The sequence below is a fragment of the Lissotriton vulgaris genome, chromosome 7, assembly GCF_964263255.1.
Source record: "Lissotriton vulgaris chromosome 7, aLisVul1.2, whole genome shotgun sequence".
Lineage (NCBI taxonomy): Eukaryota > Metazoa > Chordata > Amphibia > Caudata > Salamandridae > Lissotriton > Lissotriton vulgaris.
Window position 1 is genome coordinate 220,956,043 of NC_141695.1, and position 22,213 is coordinate 220,978,255.

The window sequence follows — 22,213 nt, forward strand, 5'->3', positions numbered from 1 at the left end:
TGGTAACGATCTAGAGATCCGATCCTCAGCAATATCAACAAACAGTTATCATATGAAGACTGATGTCTGACCACCATCCTTAAGACATTGATCAATTAGCAGCCGCAGGGCTGAATACCACTCCCTCCCCAGACCGCTGTTTCTCCTATTTTCTCCTTTTTCCCGATTACCTTTACAAACAGGGTTAATCTTTGTTAGCACAAATAATGCTTGATAATGTGTGCACTAGAATGCCAAACCTCACATGCATACCAACTGATACAAGCTCCTTGTTGGTTTCTTTCTCTTTACAGCTTGGAAATTCCAATTAACCACTTTCGCAACACACACCAATAGTGTGCGTTTTTTCTGTATGTATGTTTGTTTTTGTTTCTGTCCTGACGAAAGCTCCCCTGACCCCTGTGGGCCCCGAGAGCTGAAACATGTCGACACTCCTTTATAATGATATGGTAGCCCAATAACTCAACTACCTACATATCACAATGGTTCTTAATGATAGTGACTAGTCCTTTTTTTCGATATTAAATTGTACAGTCCTGACTAAGTCATTATTTTTTTTAAAGTTTTTTCCCCCTCCTTTTTTATTTCTGGACACTTCTGTAAATACCAGAAGTAGCCTCTGGTTAGGCAGGCATCCTGCACGTTAATCGTTGACCCAATGACTATGCCAGGACTCCTGATGGGGCGGAAAAAAGATATACCGCTACGATAATTCCAGGAAGTCTATGAGGGTTCTCGATAAAAAAACTATTGGTTTTTTGCAGAAACTAGTGTCCATTCTCTTTTGATTATTATATACTTCTTACCTAACCAGAACCACCTCTCGGCTAAAGGGTCTTGTATGGTAAAAGGTCGGGATCACAGAAGTAGTTGCCTGGAGGGCAATAAATACATACATAAACACCAATAGAATATTTGATAAGAACACAATGTAAATATAGTGCGCTACAAGCGCTTTACCGGTTCTTCTTGTCCCTGTACTGTGATGAATGCCAGAATCCGGGAAGTCCAGAGAATGAAAAAATAATATGGCAATAAAAGGGAAGGAGGAAACTCGCCAGGCGGACCACAAATCCCACAATGCCACGTAAACCACACGCACCACTGCTCCCGCAAATACCGGCCGTTTGGCGGGACCTTAGTCCGGCCCAATGACGGGTCCGCAAGAAACAGGGCGAAGTAAGTCACTGTGACACCGGGGTAAGACAGCCGGCACTGAGCGAGTAAAGGAATGAGAAGTAGCACCCACGTTAAACAGGACACGTGGGTCTACCGGGAATGAGGCAGAAATCTTCTGTACTACCCCTGAGGAGAATTCACCGAAGACAACTCTTGGCGTGAGGTAAACAGGAAGGAAGGAGCTTCGGCAAAGGAATCAGGAAAGCAGCATCAGATACAGGAATGGCCGCTCTGGAGTCCGGGCGATAGGTAAGGTCTGTTATACCGTGACCCAAGCCAGGACTAAACAAATAAACAAAAGTGCACGGCAAAGGAAAGCTGTGCCTCAAATCAAAGACGTGTGCCCACGAACAACGGTGATGGATCAAGCCCTGATCTTTGGACTGGGTAAGAGTGGTCTGCTTAATTCAGACACTCTGTTCATCACCACCCCCATTTCTGTATCGTTTTTGGCCACTATAGGTGTGGCAGGGTATACTCAGACATGAGTCCCTTTCTCACTGCTCCATCAGGATTCAAGCAAGCCGGGCCGAAGAGGCTGAAATGCCAGAAACCGGTCCCCGGTAGCTTGTCTCCTTTCTGGTGAAGAATTGGCTTGGTAGTTTGGTCTGCCCTGTTCCCATGATGCACTGGGCCAGGGACAGACTAATTTGCATATAGCCAGGTTCTGAGCTGGGATGGGGCAGTGAGATAAATAACGGTGATGGATCAAGCCCTGATCTTTGGACTGGGTAAGAGTGGTCTGCTTAATTCAGACACTCTGTTCATCACCACCCCCATTTCTGTATCGTTTTTGGCCACTATAGGTGTGGCAGGGTATACTCAGACATGAGTCCCTTTCTCACTGCTCCATCAGGATTCAAGCAAGCCGGGCCGAAGAGGCTGAAATGCCAGAAACCAGTCCCCGGTAGCTTGTCTCCTTTCTGGTGAAGAATTGGCTTGGTAGTTTGGTCTGCCCTGTTCCCATGATGCACTGGGCCAGGGACAGACTAATTTGCATATAGCCAGGTTCTGAGCTGGGATGGGGCAGTGAGATAAATAACGGTGATGGATCAAGCCCTGATCTTTGGACTGGGTAAGAGTGGTCTGCTTAATTCAGACACTCTGTTCATCACCACCCCCATTTCTGTATCGTTTTTGGCCACTATAGGTGTGGCAGGGTATACTCAGACATGAGTCCCTTTCTCACTGCTCCATCAGGATTCAAGCAAGCCGGGCCGAAGAGGCTGAAATGCCAGAAACCGGTCCCCGGTAGCTTGTCTCCTTTCTGGTGAAGAATTGGCTTGGTAGTTTGGTCTGCCCTGTTCCCATGATGCACTGGGCCAGGGACAGACTAATTTGCATATAGCCAGGTTCTGAGCTGGGATGGGGCAGTGAGATAAATAACGGTGATGGATCAAGCCCTGATCTTTGGACTGGGTAAGAGTGGTCTGCTTAATTCAGACACTCTGTTCATCACCACCCCCATTTCTGTATCGAACAAACATGGGCGTGTAACGGGAAAAGGCCAAGCGGAAGTGACGACTCAGAAGAGAAGAAACTAGAGTGCAAAGCGCTGAGCGCCTGGGGAAGCGCGCTTAAGTTCCGGCTCGGACCCCTCGCGCATGCGCATTACGGCGAGGCCATTTTGGATTGGTCTCGGTAGTTCGTCTTTCAGTTCCACAGAGGCTAGGCAGGCGTGACAGTACATCCCCCCTACGGATCCCCCCACAGGTTTAGGCTTATGGGGATGTTGTCTGTGGAACAGCTTCACTAATTTGGGTGAGTGTACTTGACTAGCTGGTTCCCAGGTCCTGTCTTCCACACCATACCCCTTCCAATGTATGAGATACTGCAATCTTTTCCTGACTCGTCTAGAGTCTATGATGGCCTCAACTTCATAGTCCAACCCATCATCCACTTCCAGGGGTGGAGGAGTGGATGGTAAAACCGTCCCAGGTGCAACAAGCTTCCGTAAGGAGACATGGAATACAGGATGTATTTTCATCGTATGGGGGAGGTCAAGTTTCATGGCCACTGGATTTATGACTTTTGTGATCTTATAAGGTCCAATGTACCTGGGCTTAAACTTACAAGTCCCTTTTAAACTGATGTGTTTTGAGGATAACCAAACCTCATCCCCTTCTTTGTAAGTGGGTTCCTGTCGTCTGTGTGAATCTGCTCCCTTCTTGTACCTTTTCTTGGCCTGTTCCAAATTATCTTGTGCAAGCTTATGGTTGCGTTGGAGGTCTTGTACTAAATCACTAGCTGCGGGGGTTGTGCATAGTGAGGGAGAACCAGGGAGGATTCGAGGGTGGTAACCATACGTACAAAAGAAAGGTGTAAAATCGGTGGATGTGTGATGACTGTTGTTATATGCCATTTCGGCCAACCAAACCAACTCATCCCATTCAGTTAACGACTGCAGAGCTTGACATCTGATATACTGCTCAAAAAATTGATTTACTCTCTCCGTCTGTCTATCTGTTTGTGGGTGGTGGCTAGATGAGAGACGTACATCAACAAACAGAAGAGCACATATACCCTTCCAGAATCGAGACACAAACTGGGACCCTCTGTCTGAGATCAATACTGAAGGTAGACCATGCAATCTAACTATCTGTCTCAAAAACACAGAGGCCATGGTCTTGGCTGTAGGTAGCCCAGTCAAAGGTATGAAGTGAGCTAATTTAGTAAAGGTATCCACCACCACCAGCAGCGCGTTGTGCCGCTTTGTCGTGACAGGTAATTCAACGATAAAGTCCAGGGACACTGTGTGCCAGGGTCCTGGGGGTGTTGGTAAAGGCCGCAATAATCCCACAGGGTTTTGATGGGATACCTTACTCTGAGCACAGATGTGACAGGTTTTTATGTACCTTTCCGTGTCCTTTCCCATTCCTGGCCACCAGAAATGCCTCCTCAACGATTCTACGGTCTTTTTGTAACCTGGATGTCTAGCCAAGGGATGAGAATGACACCATGTGAGGGCTTGGCCTTGCAATTCTGTAGAGGGGAGGACTAACCCACAATCTACATAGTAGTAATCTCCCACCCGGACTGTTTCATGTGACTTTTTAATAAGTTCCATCCTATCTGACCTTTGTTCTTGCCTCACTTTGTCAAGGAAATCATCTTCAGAACTGAACCCTCCTATGAATCTGTCTGGGGCTATAATGGGTGGTGTTTCTTTAGGTTCTTCAATGGTAACATACCCTAAACAGGATAAGGCGTCTGCCTTCCCATTTTCGTGTCCTGCGCGGTACATAATCACAAAATCAAATTCGCTAAAGAATTGAGTCCATCTAAGCTGACGCATAATAAAGCCCTGGCAGACTTAAGAAGCTGTAGATTGCAATGATCCGTTAAGACTGTCACTGTGTGGTTTGCCCCTAATGAATACTGCCTCCATTCTTCAAACGCCTTCTTAATGTCCAACAATTCCTTGTCTCCTGTACAGTAATTCATCTTGACAGGATTAAGTTTACGCGAGAAATATGCCACTGGGTGACTGGTTCCTGTTTCAGGGTCTGGCTGGGAAAGAACACCCCTCACTGCCTTTTCGGAGGCATCCGCCTCCACCAAGAATGGGTTAGCTGGATCAGGATGTCATAGTATAGGGGCTCAAGTAAATGCCTCTTTTAAGGTGGCAAAAGCGGCATCAGCTGCAGGAGTCCATTAAAAAGGAATACTTTTCTTTAGCAAAGAGGTCATAAGCACTACCAACTTCGAAAAACCGTTGATTTTGGATTGGTCTCGGTAGTTCGTCTTTCAGTTCCACGGAGGCTAGGCAGGCGTGACAGCTTTTGGGGTTGGGGGTGCGGTCCAATACTAGCATGGGCAAGCTTCTCCCCATCCTTTTCAAAATATATACATGCTTGGAGCCTAGTGTTCTTGCCCAGAGAGGGCAGATTGGTGGTAGATTCTCCAATCTTCCTAAGAGGGGAGTAGAAAAGTAGTTTGACATTTAGTTATATACAATTTTATGGCAGTGGGGAACAATGCGCAAAAATAGTGTGCATCACAATCTATTGCTTTAAATTAATCTAGCATATGCTCTAAGGTTGAGATACAACTCCTGCTATTGGTTGTAACAAAAGGTATACAAAGTATGCCAAACAGTTTTCCACAATAACTGGTATATTTCCACATTTATTTTACTCATGAATAAAAACTCATACTTTTCTGCCTGTTTCATTTTAGCAAATTAAACAGCCACATATACTCTCCACCTGAGCAGCTCTAGAGAATATTCAAAGTTCAATCAATAATAGCTTTCCAAAGAATATGTTGTTTTCTGTATCTTCTTCATTTTATCCAAAATAAATCCAGTCACTGGGTACAAGTCATCAAATTATCTTCATGTACAAATAGCCAACTGATCTTTGCCAACACGTGTTTCGTCTGGCCTTACAGCCAAATGACTTTGTCAGGGCAATCTCACTATCTTTAGGGATAGATATCTTAAAAGGTTGATATTCTCAATACCAAGTTCCTCTGCTCGAGGTGTAACCTCCTCTGGGTTTCTCGTTTTTTAAAATTCCAGGCTAATTGTAGTTCCGAAAAGGTTTATCATCCGCTATAGTACTGCTCGTTTTCGTATCGGTCACTTCAAATTTCGGCGTATTGATTGGACTTTGAATATTCTCGAGAGTTGCTCAGGTTGAGAGTTATTGTGGAACACTAGTTTGACATTTAGGGTTGGGAGATATTTCCTATTGCCATATCGGCCCACCCAGTTTCTTATATAACACAAAGAGTCCTGGGATCTCAAAGGCTTTATTCCCTTTAGAAGGGCATACTGTGGGTAAGCCCCCAATATACACAATTTTCCATTCCCCATGTTTCATGAACCCTGGTGTTTACTGAGTGGATTCCTCCTGGGGGGGGGGAGGGTCCTCATAGGCCCTGAGTGTAGGCAGCGGGCCCCAGGCCTGAAATCTACTGACTGGGTCGGGGGCGGAGGGGTTGGGCTCCATGTACTTTGCAGGGGGGCCACCTCAAGTTTAATTAAACCACTGTGTTCACCAGCAGTGATCGGATGTTGAGAGAGGTACTGTAGGGCAGGGAGCTGTGAGAAGAAAGAAATAGGAAAGTGGGTAAATTTCATAGAGGGGGTAAGTAAGGGAGAAAAACCTTGGAGAGAAAGAGCGAGAACCTACATTGGGAAGAGAATGTATGAGCCAGTGTTACCTGTGAGGCCTGGTTGTAGAGAAGATGTGAAGGGGTGTTAAAGTGCCAGTGCGGAGATAATGGCCTTTGGGGAGTTGGAGGTGAGTGTCTAGGACAAACCTGGCAAGACTGAAATAAATGGAGAGGCATGCTAAAGGGGACTATGGGCCTGATTTACAGGCCAGATGGTAGGCAAGAACCTGCTTTGTGGAGGAAGTATTCAATCATCTGCTGGAGCTTTTGGGTACCGTTGAGTTGGATAAGGAATAGCAGCTGTAATCATGCTGACAAAATATATGTAATAACGATTATGGTTATTGCAAACCAAAGCTGACATTAACCCAGCCACACTACTCACAGTGACGGGATTAAAATCACTCTTGGAGAGTTCTTCATTTAAGGACCTGAAGACCCTCATCTACTTTGCACCCTAATGTGGAAGAGGGCGCGACTGAGGCTGAAAAGCAAGTTCTACGTAACTAGCAAAATAGGAACTGGACCAGTTTTTGAGCATCTACAAGTAAGCTACATAGCTATCCATGTAGTTATTCTGGCTAAGAACGCCACTTCTGGTGAACAGATCTCAAGAAAGAAAAATGTGAGACCTATGGCACAGGAAAGAAGTGGCCACTATTGTCCCGGCTGCTTGAAAAGAGAAAGTGTGCATGGCGCGCTTAATGTAAGCACTGCACATTGTATCTGCAGTAATAGAAACTCAATAAAGGAAATAGTGTTTACAGACTTAAGAACACGTACCGTGTAACAACCGAAGTAACAGGGCCAGTCGCCATGGGAGGTTACAAATGAAGACAAGGCGGTACTAAGGAGTGACTAACAAGCCTATTTACGAATCAGAAGCCAGCATTCACAAAGGACAATGACACAAGCCAACGACAATTATGGGTGGAGAGTGGGCGGGGCTTCTATTCCATACTCCAGTACAACAAGTCTTGCAGAGCAGCGCATGCACACTGACCCTAGGCTCGACCTAAAACACAGTTCTCTGTATTTCAACTTAGGGAATAATCGGGTCTGTCCGCTGGTTTATAGTCACATTGTTTTCAGTGCGTCCCATGAATACACTGCCCTTTCTTCCCTCAAACACCAGTCCCCTAGCAGTAACAGCAAGAGGACAAGCAGGGGGCACAGGCACAGGCAGATAATCAGGAGTGGCTCAAGTAGTGTGGCTGTCTCATTCAGAAATAAAGAGCCAACGCAGGTGCAGTTAGGCGCCCTGCTCCTTCCACTCAAAGGGAATCAGGAACACGGGCACACAGCTGATTGGGAACACAACCAGCACGGCGAGAGTTTAAGATCTGCAAAGCCCTTCCAGACAAATCCTGGTGGGGGTCAGAAAAACAAACTCTATTTTTCCCTAGGGACCAAAAATTGGAATAGGGAATGGGCGGCCCTCACAACAGGAGGCACCTATGAGGGAAGAGGGATACCTCTTTGGAACAATTTTTGAGGCTTTCAGCCAGGGCACTGAAGAGGATGGCTCCTGGTGGGTGGTTCACAGGGACAGCCAGAGCAGCGCTAGGAAATAGATGTTTCCAACAGGGTGGGGTAGAGTGTGTCCTAGTTGGGAGCTACATCTTGAGGGGTGAGTTGGAGGTCTCTAAAAGTTCTAGAAAGTACTTTCAGGAGGCTTCAACGAATGGAGCCTCTCCGCTCTCGGTGATGCCTGCGCCACGCGCGCCCTGGTGTTTGAACAGCTGGTTCAGTAAAACCAGCTCCTGGAGGGTGAGGTCTGCAGTGATGGAAATTTTCACAGTGAGGAGAAATAACACTCAGTGTCATTACTCCTTATGGACTGGATCTTGGGTTGTTGTACAGTATCCTAGGCAGTGAACTGCCACAGACATGAGGGAAATCCGAGTGACGTCAAGGCACAGTGACTGGACCCACCATGTGCACTTTGTGCACTGTGACCCGCATGAGACTAAGATTGATTCTTGCTCTTGGCATAAATAAATCTCTGAATATTTCTAGGTTGAGAAAAGGATCAAAAATGGATTCTGAATGTGAGCAGCCACCAATGCGATTTTTTTTATGCTTAGAAACTACTAGGGTATGTGCATACGAGAGCCAATCTATTCCCATGGAAACCTCAATGTGAAAAGGGGCTTTTGCAAGTGCTAAAAGGACTTCTGGGACGTAGTTTGTACTAGAAAAACGTTTTGACTGTTCAAGACAGACATATACAGGCAAAGACCTTTGTAAATGAGGCCCATTTTGTGTACAGAAGTCAGGGAACAAAAAAAACACTATATTTACTTGCTGAGGACAGAACAAATCAAAGTGTACTCAATTAATGTGATTAATACAAAAGGTTGTCTCTTTCAGGAAAGACTTATAGAGGAAGATAGGGCGTCAGCATATGTTTATTGCATTGATTATCTGTTTGGTACTTACCTATGCTTTCCTGCAGAACGAGGCAGTCATTTCCACCAGCTGGGAGACGGATGAATCTGCAAGATGTGCACGGAGTATAATCTCCCTGGATATCAAACCAGAAGATAACATGGCGACCCTGAGCTGTGAAGCGCTGAACCAGGTCACCCCACTGCCCCTCAGATCCAGCGTCACCCTGAAGGTGGTCTGTGAGTACTGTTAGCATGCTCAAACCCCAGAAGCAAGGCTTGCAATTTCACCTTTCAGTTGAGCATTCTTCCACCATCCTCCAAGGAGAGGGTTTCTTCTCCATCTGCTACAACTAAAGCTCCTACACTCTGCTGGGAAAATTACATCTATCTCAGTATTAGCTCTTCCACCCACGCCTTTGACACTTCCAAACACACAAAAGGTGATGGTAGGATGCTTACAATAAGAATATTCCCTGGCAATCGCTCGGGGTAGCATTTCAACCCATTGATTATTGTCAACCATGACACCTCAGTTTGGACCCAGCCATATGCAAATCCGTCTTGACCCTGCTCCAATAGGAACAGTCCAGCCCGAACTGCCAGGCAAGGTCCTCTCTGAACAGGAACATAAGCAACCCACAAGCAGTTTCACCCTGCTGGCGGCTTTTCAGTCATGTGTAGTTTGGTAGCAGTGGCAGAGTGAGCAAGGCAGCCACATCTGGGTATACCCATGGCTACTTAGGGCGGCACATCAAACACACAAAAGATGATGGGTGGAATGTTTGCAATAAGCCTAACCACTGCAATCGCACAGGGCAGCATCCCAAACCATTGTTCTTTTGCCTACCATGCCACCTCAGTTTCTAACCAGCCACATGCAAATCAGTTTTGACCCTGCTCATTAGGAATAGTCCAGTACCAATTGCAAAGCCAGGTCCTCCCTGAACCGGAACCCAAGTAACCAAAGACCGGTTTGACCCTCATTGGGGCTTTTTAGTTGGTGTAGCCTGACACCATGCTATCCACAACACCACCCTTCCCAGCCAGTCTTTCTGCACCATCTAGCAAATCTAGCGCTCTTACATTAACTCCAACAAGCCAAAACTCCTACAAAGCCCTCCACAGTCAGTGCACCAAAACCGTCCTCCACAGCCAGCACTATTACAGCAATCCCAATAGGCTGCATTCTGAGACCCCGCTTCACAGTCTCCTTGCTTCATACGACACATCTTTTAATCCTATGCCATTCTCCATAGCCAGGCTGCCTAAGCCCTTCTTCATAGCAAGCTCCCATACACCATTCTGTACAATTAGTGTTTCCACACTGCCTCCACAAAGTGGTCCTAATGTATCCCCTACACTCGGGTATCCTACAACATCATGCACACCATGCTCCACAGACAGATCGCCTGTAGCACCTCCTATAGTAAGTATTCTCCTACTGCCCAACACAGTCTTCCTACACTATTTACTACAGCCAAGTAGCTTACTGCTTTCATCACAGACAGTCTTTATGGAACTATCACCAACAACTAGCACACCCAGACAACTCCCCACAGCCACAGCCACAGCCACAAACCTTGAACCAGCACACCCAGACAAATCACCACAGCCACAAACCATGAACCAAGGGCCACATCAAAAACCCATACACAGTTTCCGCAGACCTTTCTAATGTGCCACAAACCATCTACTTTCACAACAGTGTAGCATCGTGCTACAAAGAACCACAGACACAGGTTCTTATATTTCAGGAGCTTTATTATCTGCAACCTGTCTCAACCCTGTCCCTACTCTAACTGCCCTCATCCTGTACTGACCCCTCCTCTTCCCCTCAGCCCACCTAGCTTCGCCCACCCCAGCTACTAGACTGTCAACTATATTACATCTCCCCCTTTCTTAACAAAATGAACTTAATGTCTTCAGTGTTCGCAAGTCTTCAATCCACCACACTGGTCGGCAGACAGTCTGTTCTTCAAACCTCAGTAGTGTCGAATCAGTGGTGGGCTTGGCTTTGGTCAATCTTTCTGTTGTCTGGATCAGGGCATTCTTGACCACGTTGCGTTTGAACTGTTTACTCTCACACTCCGCAGTCATCATGTTTCCTTCCTGCGGTGTAACTGTTGGTTCAGATGCTCGATCTCTTTCATGAGTGGATAATGTTCGGGTCCTCTTCTGAGCACCAGCATCTACTTTTACTTCCTTTTGTCTTGTCCGGTCGAGGGCAACACTGCTCTCCAATCCAGGGTCATGCATACCAGACAGTACGGTGTGGCTCGATAACTCATTCACGGCCTCGGGTTGTCTGGCGAGCTCGTGGGCTATCTGTGCTTAGGCATGTTTCTCTCTCATCTGATGATCTCTCTCTGCTGACATGTCCAGTTTTCCTTGCGGAGTGGATGGCTGGTCCCTTCCCGTCTGGTGATTAAGGTCCAGTGTCTCTGTTTTCTTTTTGTAGGTCCTTTGAGTCAGCCTCGCGGACCCCTTCAGGGGTGACGGTGTCTGATCTATGTCCAGATATACTTGTGACTGACATGACAGGTTGTCTTGTGGCGTGACTGAGTATTCAGAGTCCTTAGTGTGTGACGTGTTGCTCTTGACATGAAGGATGTCCTTTGGTTCCATGGTGCGTTTGGGTGGTTGACGCCATGACTGTTGTCGGGACCATGACTCGGTCAACTCATGGGATTGAACAGACGAGCCCTCTGGGTCAGAGAAGTCTCTTGTCGACTTCCAGGATCGGACAGACATGCTCTCTGAACCAGAGGAGTTCCTGGCCATAGACGTGCTTTCTGGGTCAGAGAAGTCTTTTGTCGACTTCCAGGATCGAACGGACGCGCTCTCTGAATCAGAGGAGTTCCTGGCCATACTCCTTTTGAAGCGTTCCTTTGAGGGTGTATCGGGTAATGGATGTCTGAAATGAGTGGGCCGTGACACATTGTTCGTTGACTCAGGGTTGTCTTTAAAACGATTCTCCGGGCGCCTTCGTCGACTTGTCTTTGGCATTGTTTCATTTGAGAAGTTGCTCAACAACCACGTGCTTGTTCTTTGTGTTTGCTCTTGAGATTTTCCATCTTTGCCTTTCTCACATGTCAACGACGTCTTCTCAGTTTCTTCGTTGTCCTCGGTGTCATTGATGCGTTGGTCTTTTCCTGTTCGTTGTTGGGGAGAGTCAGTTCGTCTTATGCGACCTATTTCTTCTTCCCACTTATTTGGTGCTCGGATACCCATGATGTGGGTGTGATGTGTTCTCCTGCTGGATGATGTTCCTTCAGACTCATCTTCACAACTTGGCAAAGAATGTTCCTGTGCCAACTTCCAGTTTTGACCATTTTGATTTCTTCTTCTATGGTTTGTCTTCCTTACTCTCTTGTTGTGCAGGTTGCCTTCTTGTCCAGGATTGCGGTCTGTCCCACTTGACGCTCCCTCCTCGTCAGATTTTGAATGACACCTTGAGGGTGAAGAACTCCTTGAGGTTGTCCTTTGACTGATTGACTCGGAATATTCCTTGTCACTGTGTCTCTCCCATTGGTCAGACTTTGAATGACACCTTGAGGGTGAAGAACTCCTTGAGGTTGTCCTTTGACTGATTGACTCGGAGTACTCCTTGTCACTGTGTCTCTCCCGTTGTCTTTTCATTGGTCTGCCTTCCCTCTCTCTCTTTTTTGTTTTGTCTGTTTTCCGAGTTTCCTCTGTCCAGGCATCTTGACAATTTGCCTTCAGATTCGGGTCCTTTGATCTGTCTCTTGCTTTGACGTGCATTCCCATTTCAGCCTTCCTGATGATTTCTTCTAACGACCACATTCCTCGCAAGATCTTGAGCTTTGTGTCAGGGTTTGCGCAGCCTTCAATTATCCGGAGTCGAACTGCGTCCTCATTCGTAAAGGTGTTGAAATGGCAGCCTTGTACCAGGTTTTGCAACCGACTGATGAAAGTTGGCAATGGTTCGCCTGGTTCCTGCCGAGCTGTGTTGAAAACGATGCGATCATGATCCACCTCTGCTTGTGCGGAGAGACGGGCACATAGCTTCTCTTGGAGTCTTTCATAGATTTCTGTGTCTTCTTTGGAGAATGTTCTGATTGGGCATGGGCCTTCAGGACCCACCAGATGGAGGAGTAGCATCAGACATTTTCTCTCTCTTTGTTCACCATTGGCGTCCAGGAAGTCACCCAATGTCGCCAGCCATTGGTTCCGTTCGAGACACAGACTCCAGGTATCATACTGCATTCCTGGGGGTGGTGCTCTGATGCAAGGGTTGCATCGTTGTGCTACTTCTTCCCTCGCCATGAGAAAAGGATTCTGATTGATTGTATTCGGGCGGGTTGTTCACTCGGCTTCTCGTAGTTTTAGTTAATCCTCTTTGGTCGAGGCCTTGGGTCTGGTCATCTGCTGGGGCGTTACTAATCCTTGCAATCACCACTGTGTGCACCAGTGACTAGAGCTTGGATTTCCTGCGTTCCGAAATGTCCACTATCCAGCCGCACTGTGCTAGTCACAGGGCTCCTTCTCTTTCGAATCGCATGCTAGTGGCAGGTGGTCACTGACTCTTCCGCGGTGAGGCTAGTGCAAGTCCTTTAGTCACCTCCGTGTATGTTGTGCTTGTTTCTGGGACCGTCCTTCGCAGTCTTGCCTTCTTCTGAACCTCGTGCGGTTCTTGTCCAGCAGCTCCTCCTCTTTACGCTCTTCGGTATGTGTTCCCCATCACCTTTGTAGGTGCTCGTGCTGGTTTGCTGTTTCTCGCCAATGTTTGTTTATTTGCTTTTCCAGTGCTTGTTTCCTTCTATTAGCCAATGCTTGTTTATATGCTCTTACCAATGCTTGGTTGTTCTTCGCCAATGCTTGTTTGGTCTTCACCAACGCTTGCTTGGTCTTCGCCAACGCTTGTTTGGTCTTCGCCAACGCTTGTTTGGTCTTCGTCAATGCTTGTTTTCTTCCTTTGCCACGATTCATCCAATGCTTGTTGATCTGCATGTATCACTGCTTGTTTACTTTCATGTATCACTGTTTGTCCATTTGCAGGTATCAATGCTTTTATGCTCTTCGCCAGTGTTTGTTTGAGTCGTCTTGCCAATGCTTGTTTGTTTGCTTCACCCAATGCTTGCTTATCTCTACTTGCCTGACTTCAAGTTGGCCGCTCTATGACAATCAAGGGTTTGTCCTGACAAGCGCCTGACTTAAAGATGGCCGCCGTACTCGAAATCTCGTTTTCCGCGAGATTTTGGCTTCCTTCACTGTACTCCAGTCCTCGGCCGGCTTCAAACACTCACCGAGCAGATGGGATTCACGCCGGGTGCTGGGGTCTTCACTGTCCACCGCTTCCTTTCACCTTCTGCCAGGTAGGACCGGGATGGGCTCCCGCAACGCCCCACCAGGCTCCGCATTCACCCTGCGACCGCGTGCTAACACTCACGCATCGGGGGTGAGATTTTCCGACGTCAGAGCCGTTCGAGCTCTGTTGCAGGCTCCAATTTCGTCGCGCTTGTTGGCGCCTGGCCGCAGGTCCTCTGGGCCACTTTCCTTCCTTCTGGGCACTGTTTCTAGGTGCAAAGCAGAGTCGGGGTGGGCACCCGACTTCTGTTCCACTGGGGGCACGTTTATTTACACGCATCCAGCGTGAGTCGCGTTTTGGCGCGAATGAGCTTTTCCTTTCTTCCGACGCTCGGGCAATCGTTTTTCGGTTCTTTCGAGCCTCCGCAATCCCCTGGCTTTGGGGAAGATAGTTACTCGCTGCTGGCCTCTCTTCCTCAGGCGGCAGCACGGCTCCACACAGCAGCGTCTTACTTCTCGGGACGCTACACGGGACAGGGTGCTTTCAGCAGGGTTCTGTGGGCACCGGACATGCCTATCCCACCCTCGTCGCCAGTTGTAGCATCGTGCTACAAAGAACCACAGACACAGGTTCTTATATTTCAGGAGCTTTATTATCTGCAACCTGTCTCAACCCTGTCCCTACTCTAACTGCCCTCATCCTGTACTGACCCCTCCTCTTCCCCTCAGCCCACCTAGCTCCGCCCACCCCAGCTACTAGACTGTTAACTATATTACAAACAGGTAGTACTTCCACACTGTCCTTCAATGTGTTTTTACACCACACGCACAGATGCCACACTTACAGCATTCTCCATTGTCAGCGATTCCACATTACCCACCAGTACTATGACTCTTGCACAATTCCCTACAGCCAGCACATGAAGACTTCTCCATCCAGTCAGCAGTCATATTCCACCAGGCAAAACTGGGCACTGTGCCCCACATTCAATGTTGCCAATGGGAGGCATATATATGGTTGGGCAGCTGAATTTTTAAGTAGGAACTTGCAGACCTGCTAATACCCTCTGCTTTGTTACCCTTTTCAAATCATGTGACCCTGGTCAAACCACTTCATCTCTCTGTGGCTCGAATTGTGTGATGTGAAAAACAACTGTACAATGTGTCTTTGTTAGTTCTCATAACATCCTAGTCAAATACCCATCCCCCACAGTCTTCTTACACCAGCACAGACAGCTAGCCAAATTCATTGTCATTAATAGTTCTTCATGTACTGGTACTGATGCCATGATTTTCGTTGTCATGCCATCCCTCTTATTTATTTACCCCTTTGTTTTCTTCCCTTCCCCTTCTCCCTGTTTTCCTCCCTCCTCTCCACACCCTCCTACTCACCTCTACCTCCCTCAGTTCTTCCCACAAAGGTCACTATCTTGGGGTCGTCCAGCGTTCAGGAGCACAAGGAGATCTACTTGTCATGCTTCACGGCGGCCAGTAACCCCCCGGTGCAGATCCGCTGGTGGCTGGGGTGGAAGGAGCTTGTGACCACCGAGGTCACCATTACAGATGTAAGTGTCCCCTTGTGCATTCCAACAAGTAGAAAGGTTATTTAGTGAAAAATGCTATAGAGCAAGTGGAGTGAATAAAATCCTGTTATAAATAAAATATAACGTTTGGGTATTGTGTGCAGCTCTAGAGGTTTTATGAAGTTTTGCCCAGAGCCTATCCCAGAGAATAGTTGACCAATCGTGAGAGAGATCGGATTCCCATGCGAGTTCAACCTTGGATTTTACTCTATCAATCGGAAAGCGGAAAGAATTATAAAGCGAAGAAGCAGAGGGAGATGAATCTAATAATGAGGAAGTGGATTTACGTTTTGGAGGAATATCATTGGATGGTGGTAATGATTGGAGGTAAGAGCAGGATAAAGCAAAGCATATTGTGAACGAGCACTGGAAGGTAATGAGAAAGAGGACTGAAGTTCCGAAAAGGAAAGAGGGACACCATGTGAAATCAATTGAGAAATCCAAAATAATCCCAGAGAGTGCCAGATTTTCCAATAAATGGTGCGATTACGTATTTTAAGGTGAGAGTTATACCAGATAGGTTGTTCGTGAAAGGAAAGAAGGGAAGGATAAGAAGAAGATAAGAAAGGTAGAAGAAGAGTACGAGAATGAGAAATAATAGGAGTATGAAGGCGGACCGAATAGGACGTAAAGGACAAAAATTCACGGAATTTAAAGGGTGAGAGAAAAGAGGAGTCCATGGTCAACCAAACTGGAGGGTAAAAGGGAAGATCAGAAGAGAACCAGCGAGTAGACTGTTTCAGAGAGAAAGCTCGATGATACTCTCTAAAATCTGGAAAACGAACACCGGCCTGAGCCTTGTCCTTCCATAAGGAGGCAATTGCTATCCGAGGGCGTTTGCCATTCCATAAGAATTTCAATAGTAATGAGTCAATCTTTTTGAAGAAGGAAATCGGAATACGCAAAGGGAGCATAGAAAGAGTATAAAGAAGAAGAGGAGTGAGCATCATCTTAATAGAATTAAGCCGACCCCACCAGGACATGAGAAGCCATACTGAGAAAAAAGATGTTTCTGGCAGAGAGAGTTTAAGGGGAGGATTTCACATTTATCAGCGTTTAGGCGATATCCAGATACCGCAGAAAAGGAAGAAACTTGCTGAAGAAAAGTGTGGTAAATTTTAATTACCTATACGGAATTTATGCGGTAAAGTTCAATAAGAATAACTCAGTAAAAATAAGAAGGCAGAGTCCGTGGTATCTGAGGTTTAAAGTGGGTTTTATTCCTTAAAAAGGAATTGGTTCGAACCAATGGTAGCATGACCCATCGCCACGAGGGTTCAGGGTGGGAATTGCAATGGACATGTACAATGAATTATTATCGAGAAATCATATATATAGTCATTTCATACAGTAACATTGAATGCAGAAGGCGTAACAGCTGAGAGAAACGAGATAAGAACAGAAATACGTAACAGAAGGCGTGCACTAGGGCGTACACGAAGGTGGGTGCTAGAAACGTCACATGAAGGTGTCATAAGTGGGTGGATCCCTAGAAGGATCCTGCAGAGTCAGCAAAAACATGTGGCAGGGATGCGCGCGCAGCAGCATGATGTATGATTGACGTGTAACTGGAGGGTGAAGGGGACTTGACATTTAGCCCTACATGTGGAGATAGAAGTCTGGAGTGTCAGAACAACCTAATCCCAAATCATATCTTGATATCTTGTGTTTGAGGAACCGTATTATCTAGAAGGAAAGGTCTCTCGGACAGAGGCTAGTCTATACTGACTGTTAATGCGTGTATATGCAACTGCGTGTCTACGTGTAAAGCAGGGGGCCATGGGCCTACCATGGTAACGGAAGCTATGAATTACTTGCATGGAGACAGAAAGGCCGGGCCCTTTACTCTGCAGCTGGGAAGGATGTTTACCTAAACTGCTAGACAGGAATGTATTTTTCGAGGAGCGGAGCAGATAACTTGAAGGCTGAATACAGTCTTGGCAGGCTGGCAGGCTGAGCCAGGCACCCCTGGCCGCGCAGGGAGTGAGTGAAAGGTCATGGGTACAGATGCGAGTCCGGGCTGCGGCTTCCAGAGACAGAAGGCAGGAGAAAGCTTGAATGGCAGAAAACAAGGCCCAAACTCGCCAGGGCCAGAAAAACGTGAAAGTGCACCATGTAAAGACGTTGGCAAGGCACACTTAGGAACTGAATATCGGACCCATTCATGGTGGATCTGAAAGAGGACAGATTAACGTTGGACGCAAATGTATTTGCGTCTTCATAGCTGGTTGTGGAGGGAACTTACATGTACTAGAAGACACGTACATGGAGCCGTTGGGGTCTACGATAGGGGACACAATTGACCATAAAAATTAATATTACCTCATTCCCTCCTTGTCCCCTACAGACCCTTCATGATATATCAATCCTCATTAATCTATCAATCTGTTCATGTAACATCATTTGCTCTTCTTTCTTCTTACGACGTTTTGACGGAGTACTTGAATGAGGAATACATGATGTGGCGCACAAGCCGCAAATCGCTGGCCCACATTGTAGACATAGGCAACAACTGAATACTATGAGAAGGCCAATACCTAGGAAGGATAGGATTTTCCATCCCCAGGCTGACAACGTTGTCCAGAACCAACCGGACCAAGTCCAGGTGCCTGGACTCTGGTGAATCAGACTTGCAATCTTATGTAGACGGGTAATGGCTTTATATACTGATGGCGCGTTTTCTGGAATGAAAACACAGCAGTTCGACCCGATGACCTTACAGGCTCCGCCCCTATCGGCCAGGATGACGTCAAGGACAAGACGGTTCTGAAGAACAACAATCCGCATAGCAGACTGCTCCTCTGTTAAGTTGCCTAAGGCAGAAGTAGTTTCATTCACTACAGCTTCAAGGGTTCTAGTTAATTTTCGTATCAGTTTACTATTAAAGACAGCACCTAGGTAGGGAAAGAAACCTTTATTGAAATCTGTGTATTGCTCCCATGCCGTTTCAGTATAGTCGACAATTGGGAGATCTCTCTGTGGTCTATTGTGTACTAGATGAGTATTTCTATGATAATCAGGAGGGGCTAGGAAAACAGGTGGCAGAAGGAATGCAATGTAACAGGTGCCATCCCAATCCAGAGGTAAGCGTATATATGCGGTATGACCACAAATGAAGTAGGAATGACGTGAAGCTTTAAACGTAGACTTGCCCTTATCACTGAATTCGACCACAGTAGTACATCTACTATGACCCAGGTGTACTGAACCATTCTTTCTGACACATAATTCACCCTTGACTGGAAGTACGGACATGGCGGGCAAGACTGGTTCTGTTTCGGATTCAACACTGAGAATCATGAGGTTAAGTGTAAAGTTACCCAATCCATATACTTCATTTTCTAGATCAGTTCCTGTCCTTTTGGGGAGACCCTCTTTGTCAGGGAAACATACTTTATGCAAAACAGTGTTCAGGTTTCCCCATACCCAGTTACCCTGGTAAACTACGGAATCTGAATTCAAGGAATTAATCAGACTAAACCATGCGCCACAGGATCCATTGTGTGTGAATGGGTACGGAAAAAGAGGCAGCACTCATTTGTATTTCTGATAGGGAGGGAGTCGGCCACATATCCAACAATCAGTAGCATTGCTGGTCTGATGGGAATGATGTAACATACTAATGAATGTATTGTTTCGCAGCGCAAGTCTGTAAGACAGCTCGTGTGGGGGTAGTTCACTAAAAGAATGCTCGGCAGTGACGTTGAAGGGAGAATTTGCACGCTTGAAAATAGGGTAGTACATATGTAAGAGCACACTTGCAGCAACAATCATAAGACTCAGAAAAAACATAATCAATAAAGTCACAATGCAATGGCTGCGAAGAGATTTGCAATATTCACGTTTCTTGAGCTGTTTCTGTCTATCTCTCTCTCTGTTGGGGTCTAGGGGATACATGTCAGAAAACACGTTCAACCGATTCACCTAGGGGAGGACTTAAACAATTAAACTGTCTGACTTGCTAGACCTCAATTTTAATTTATACTCCTGCTGTGGAGTTTTCTCTATCAGGGGAAGTTTAGAGTCACTAGAATCTGGACAGTCCTTAGAGGGGGAGAGTGAATCAGTCTCTGGCAATGCACGAAATTTCTTCACGTGACTTGAGTGCAGCCACCCTTTCCTGCCTTCGACTTTGATTGCTCCTCCTGTCGAAATTTCTTACAAGCACAGTATCTCCTGGAACGACGTCGTGCGGTTTCATCTCGGTGTTGTCAGGAAAGGCTGCAACTACCTGTGAATGACATGATTGTAGTGCAGACATCAAGGAGGCAAGGTAATCTGTCAACATATTACAATCGACATCAGTGATTTTTCTAGGCAAAGGCGTCCCCCACATATTCGGTGGTCTACCAAAGACCACCTCGTACGGGGATAGCCCTTTTCTGGAATGCGCGACCATCCTCATATAGAAAAGGGCGACTGGCAAAGCTACGATCCAGTCGACACCCTTCTCTTTACAGATTTTTGCTAGACGAGTTTTCAGGGTCTGATTGTGTCTCTCTACTAGACCTGCTGCTTCGGGATGTCGGACACAGTGGAACTTCCATTGGTAGCCAAGCAGGAGTGATACCTGCTTCATTAGCTCGGACGAGAATGGCTGACCGTTGTCTGAGTACACGACACGGGGCAAACCATATCGAGGGAAGAATTCGCGAACCAGCTGCTTGGCAGTGGTCGGAGGAGTGTAATCTGGGACTGGATATGCTTCTGTCCAACGGGAGAGTGCACATACGACTACGAGGATATATTTAAAACCTCGACAACGTTCCATCTGAATATAATCCATCTGGAGGACTTCAAAAGGGTGATCGGGAGGATGAAAACCACCTTGTTCTACGGGAACGCCTTTACCTGGGTTGAACTGACAACAAATCATGCAAGTAGGCACTTTCTGTTTGGCTGCTGCTCGTAAGTGTTTATTGAACCAGAGGTGTTGAATACTGTCTAACATAGCCTTTTCTCCTAGATGTGCTGGACTGTGTACGGTATTAATGATAACTTGAACCATAGAGTCGGGGAGAAACCATGTGGATTTTCCCTTCGTCATCCATCCCTGATCTGTCTGGATCCCTCCTAGTTCGATCCATTTCTTAATTTCATCTGGTGTAGCATGTGTCTGTATGTCAATTACATCTAGGGCGGGATCCTTAACTGTCATGCAATGTGTCGGTGTCGCGACTATTGTCTTTGTCAGGTCAGTGGTGTGAATCTGATTCTGAGCTGTATGTTTTGCGGTTCGGTCTGCCAGGTCATTACCCTGGGAAATAGTATCGGTAACTTTTGTATGTGCCTTGCACTTCATGATGGATATTGCTGTAGGTAGATGTATTGCGTCTAACAGAGTTTGAATGAGGGGACCGTGTTGTATCTTGGCACCGTGAGAAGTCAAAAAACCTCTCTCTCGCCAGAGGACACCGAAGTCGTGAACAACTCCGAATGCATAACGGGAATCTGTGTATATGTTAACTCTCTTGTTCTTAGCTTGAATACAGGCTTGTGTCAGAGCGATGAGCTCTGCTGCTTGTGCTGACAGAGTGTCAATACAACTTGTTTCTATGACTTCAGTTTCTGTGGTGACTGCGTAGGCGGCCACTAATTCTCCTGTACTTGTTCTCATACATGAACCATCCACATAAAGTGTCAGGTCTGAATCTGGTAATGGGGTGTCTGTCAAGTCTTGTCTGGGTTTCGTCGTGATAGTAATGACTTCAATGCAATCATGTGCCAATGGGTCTGTGTCAGCTAATGGCAAAAGTGTGGCAGGATTTAATGTGTTACAACGTCTGATTTCTATGTGTGGCTGAAACAATGTCAATTCATAACCTGTCAATCTTGCTATAGTCAAGTGTTGAGTCTGTGTTCGATTTAAAAGAACTTCCACAGAGTGTGGAACTTGCACTGTCAATGGATGTCCTAACACTATTGAATCACTTTGTCTGATTGCTAGAGCTGTTGCTGCAACTGATTTCAAGCACGCAGGCAGAGCCTGGGCTACTGGATCCAATGTACTAGAGAAGTAAGCACACGGTTTGTGTGAACCTGCTTGTTCCTGCGTGAGTACCGACAATGCAGTACCTTCACGTTCTGTGACAAAAAGTGTAAAAGGCTTACTGTAACATGGTGTTGCTAAAACTGGTGCTTGACATAAGGCTTTCTTTAAGTCGTCAAAAGCTTGTGTATGTTCCTGAGTCCAAGGGAGAACAGTCGAAGACGCTGCCTCCTGTGTTGTTAACTGAATGAGTGGTTTTGCTAGAAATGCATACTGAGGAATCCATTGTCTGCAGTAAGAAGTGAGGCCTATAAAAGCCCGCACCTCCTTTTGTGTCTTGGGTGGTAACATGCCTGCAATTAACCGGATGCGATCAGGCGTTAGCTGTCTCCCCCATTTGGACAGCAAGTGGCCTAAGTAAACAACTTGCTGAACACAGAATTGCAGCTTCGAAGGGGATACCTTATGCCCCTTGTCAGCCAGGAAATGTAAAACCGTCAGTGACGCTAGTTCACATTCAGGTTCGCTTCGAGCGGTGATCAGCAGATCATCGACATACTGGAGTAGGGCAGTGTTTTCAGGCATATGTATACTGTCGAGTTGTCTTTTCAGTGCTTGACTATAGATGCTGGGGCTTTCTGTGAATCCTTGAGGTGCGCGTGCAAATTTGAAGCTACGTC

The 22,213-nt window shown here is 46.5% G+C and overlaps 1 protein-coding gene across 1 annotated transcript in view; it reads left to right on the forward strand.

Moving 5' to 3' along the window:
• The window catches only part of NPHS1 (NPHS1 adhesion molecule, nephrin), a 269,434-nt gene that overhangs the window by 22,214 nt on the left and 225,007 nt on the right, over positions 1–22,213 (forward strand). Inside the window, exons 8-9 of the mRNA XM_086929995.1 lie at positions 8,759–8,930; positions 15,369–15,526. Of these exons, the coding sequence (XP_086786121.1) occupies positions 8,759–8,930; positions 15,369–15,526 (330 nt within the window). The remainder of the gene's footprint in view (positions 1–8,758; positions 8,931–15,368; positions 15,527–22,213) is intronic.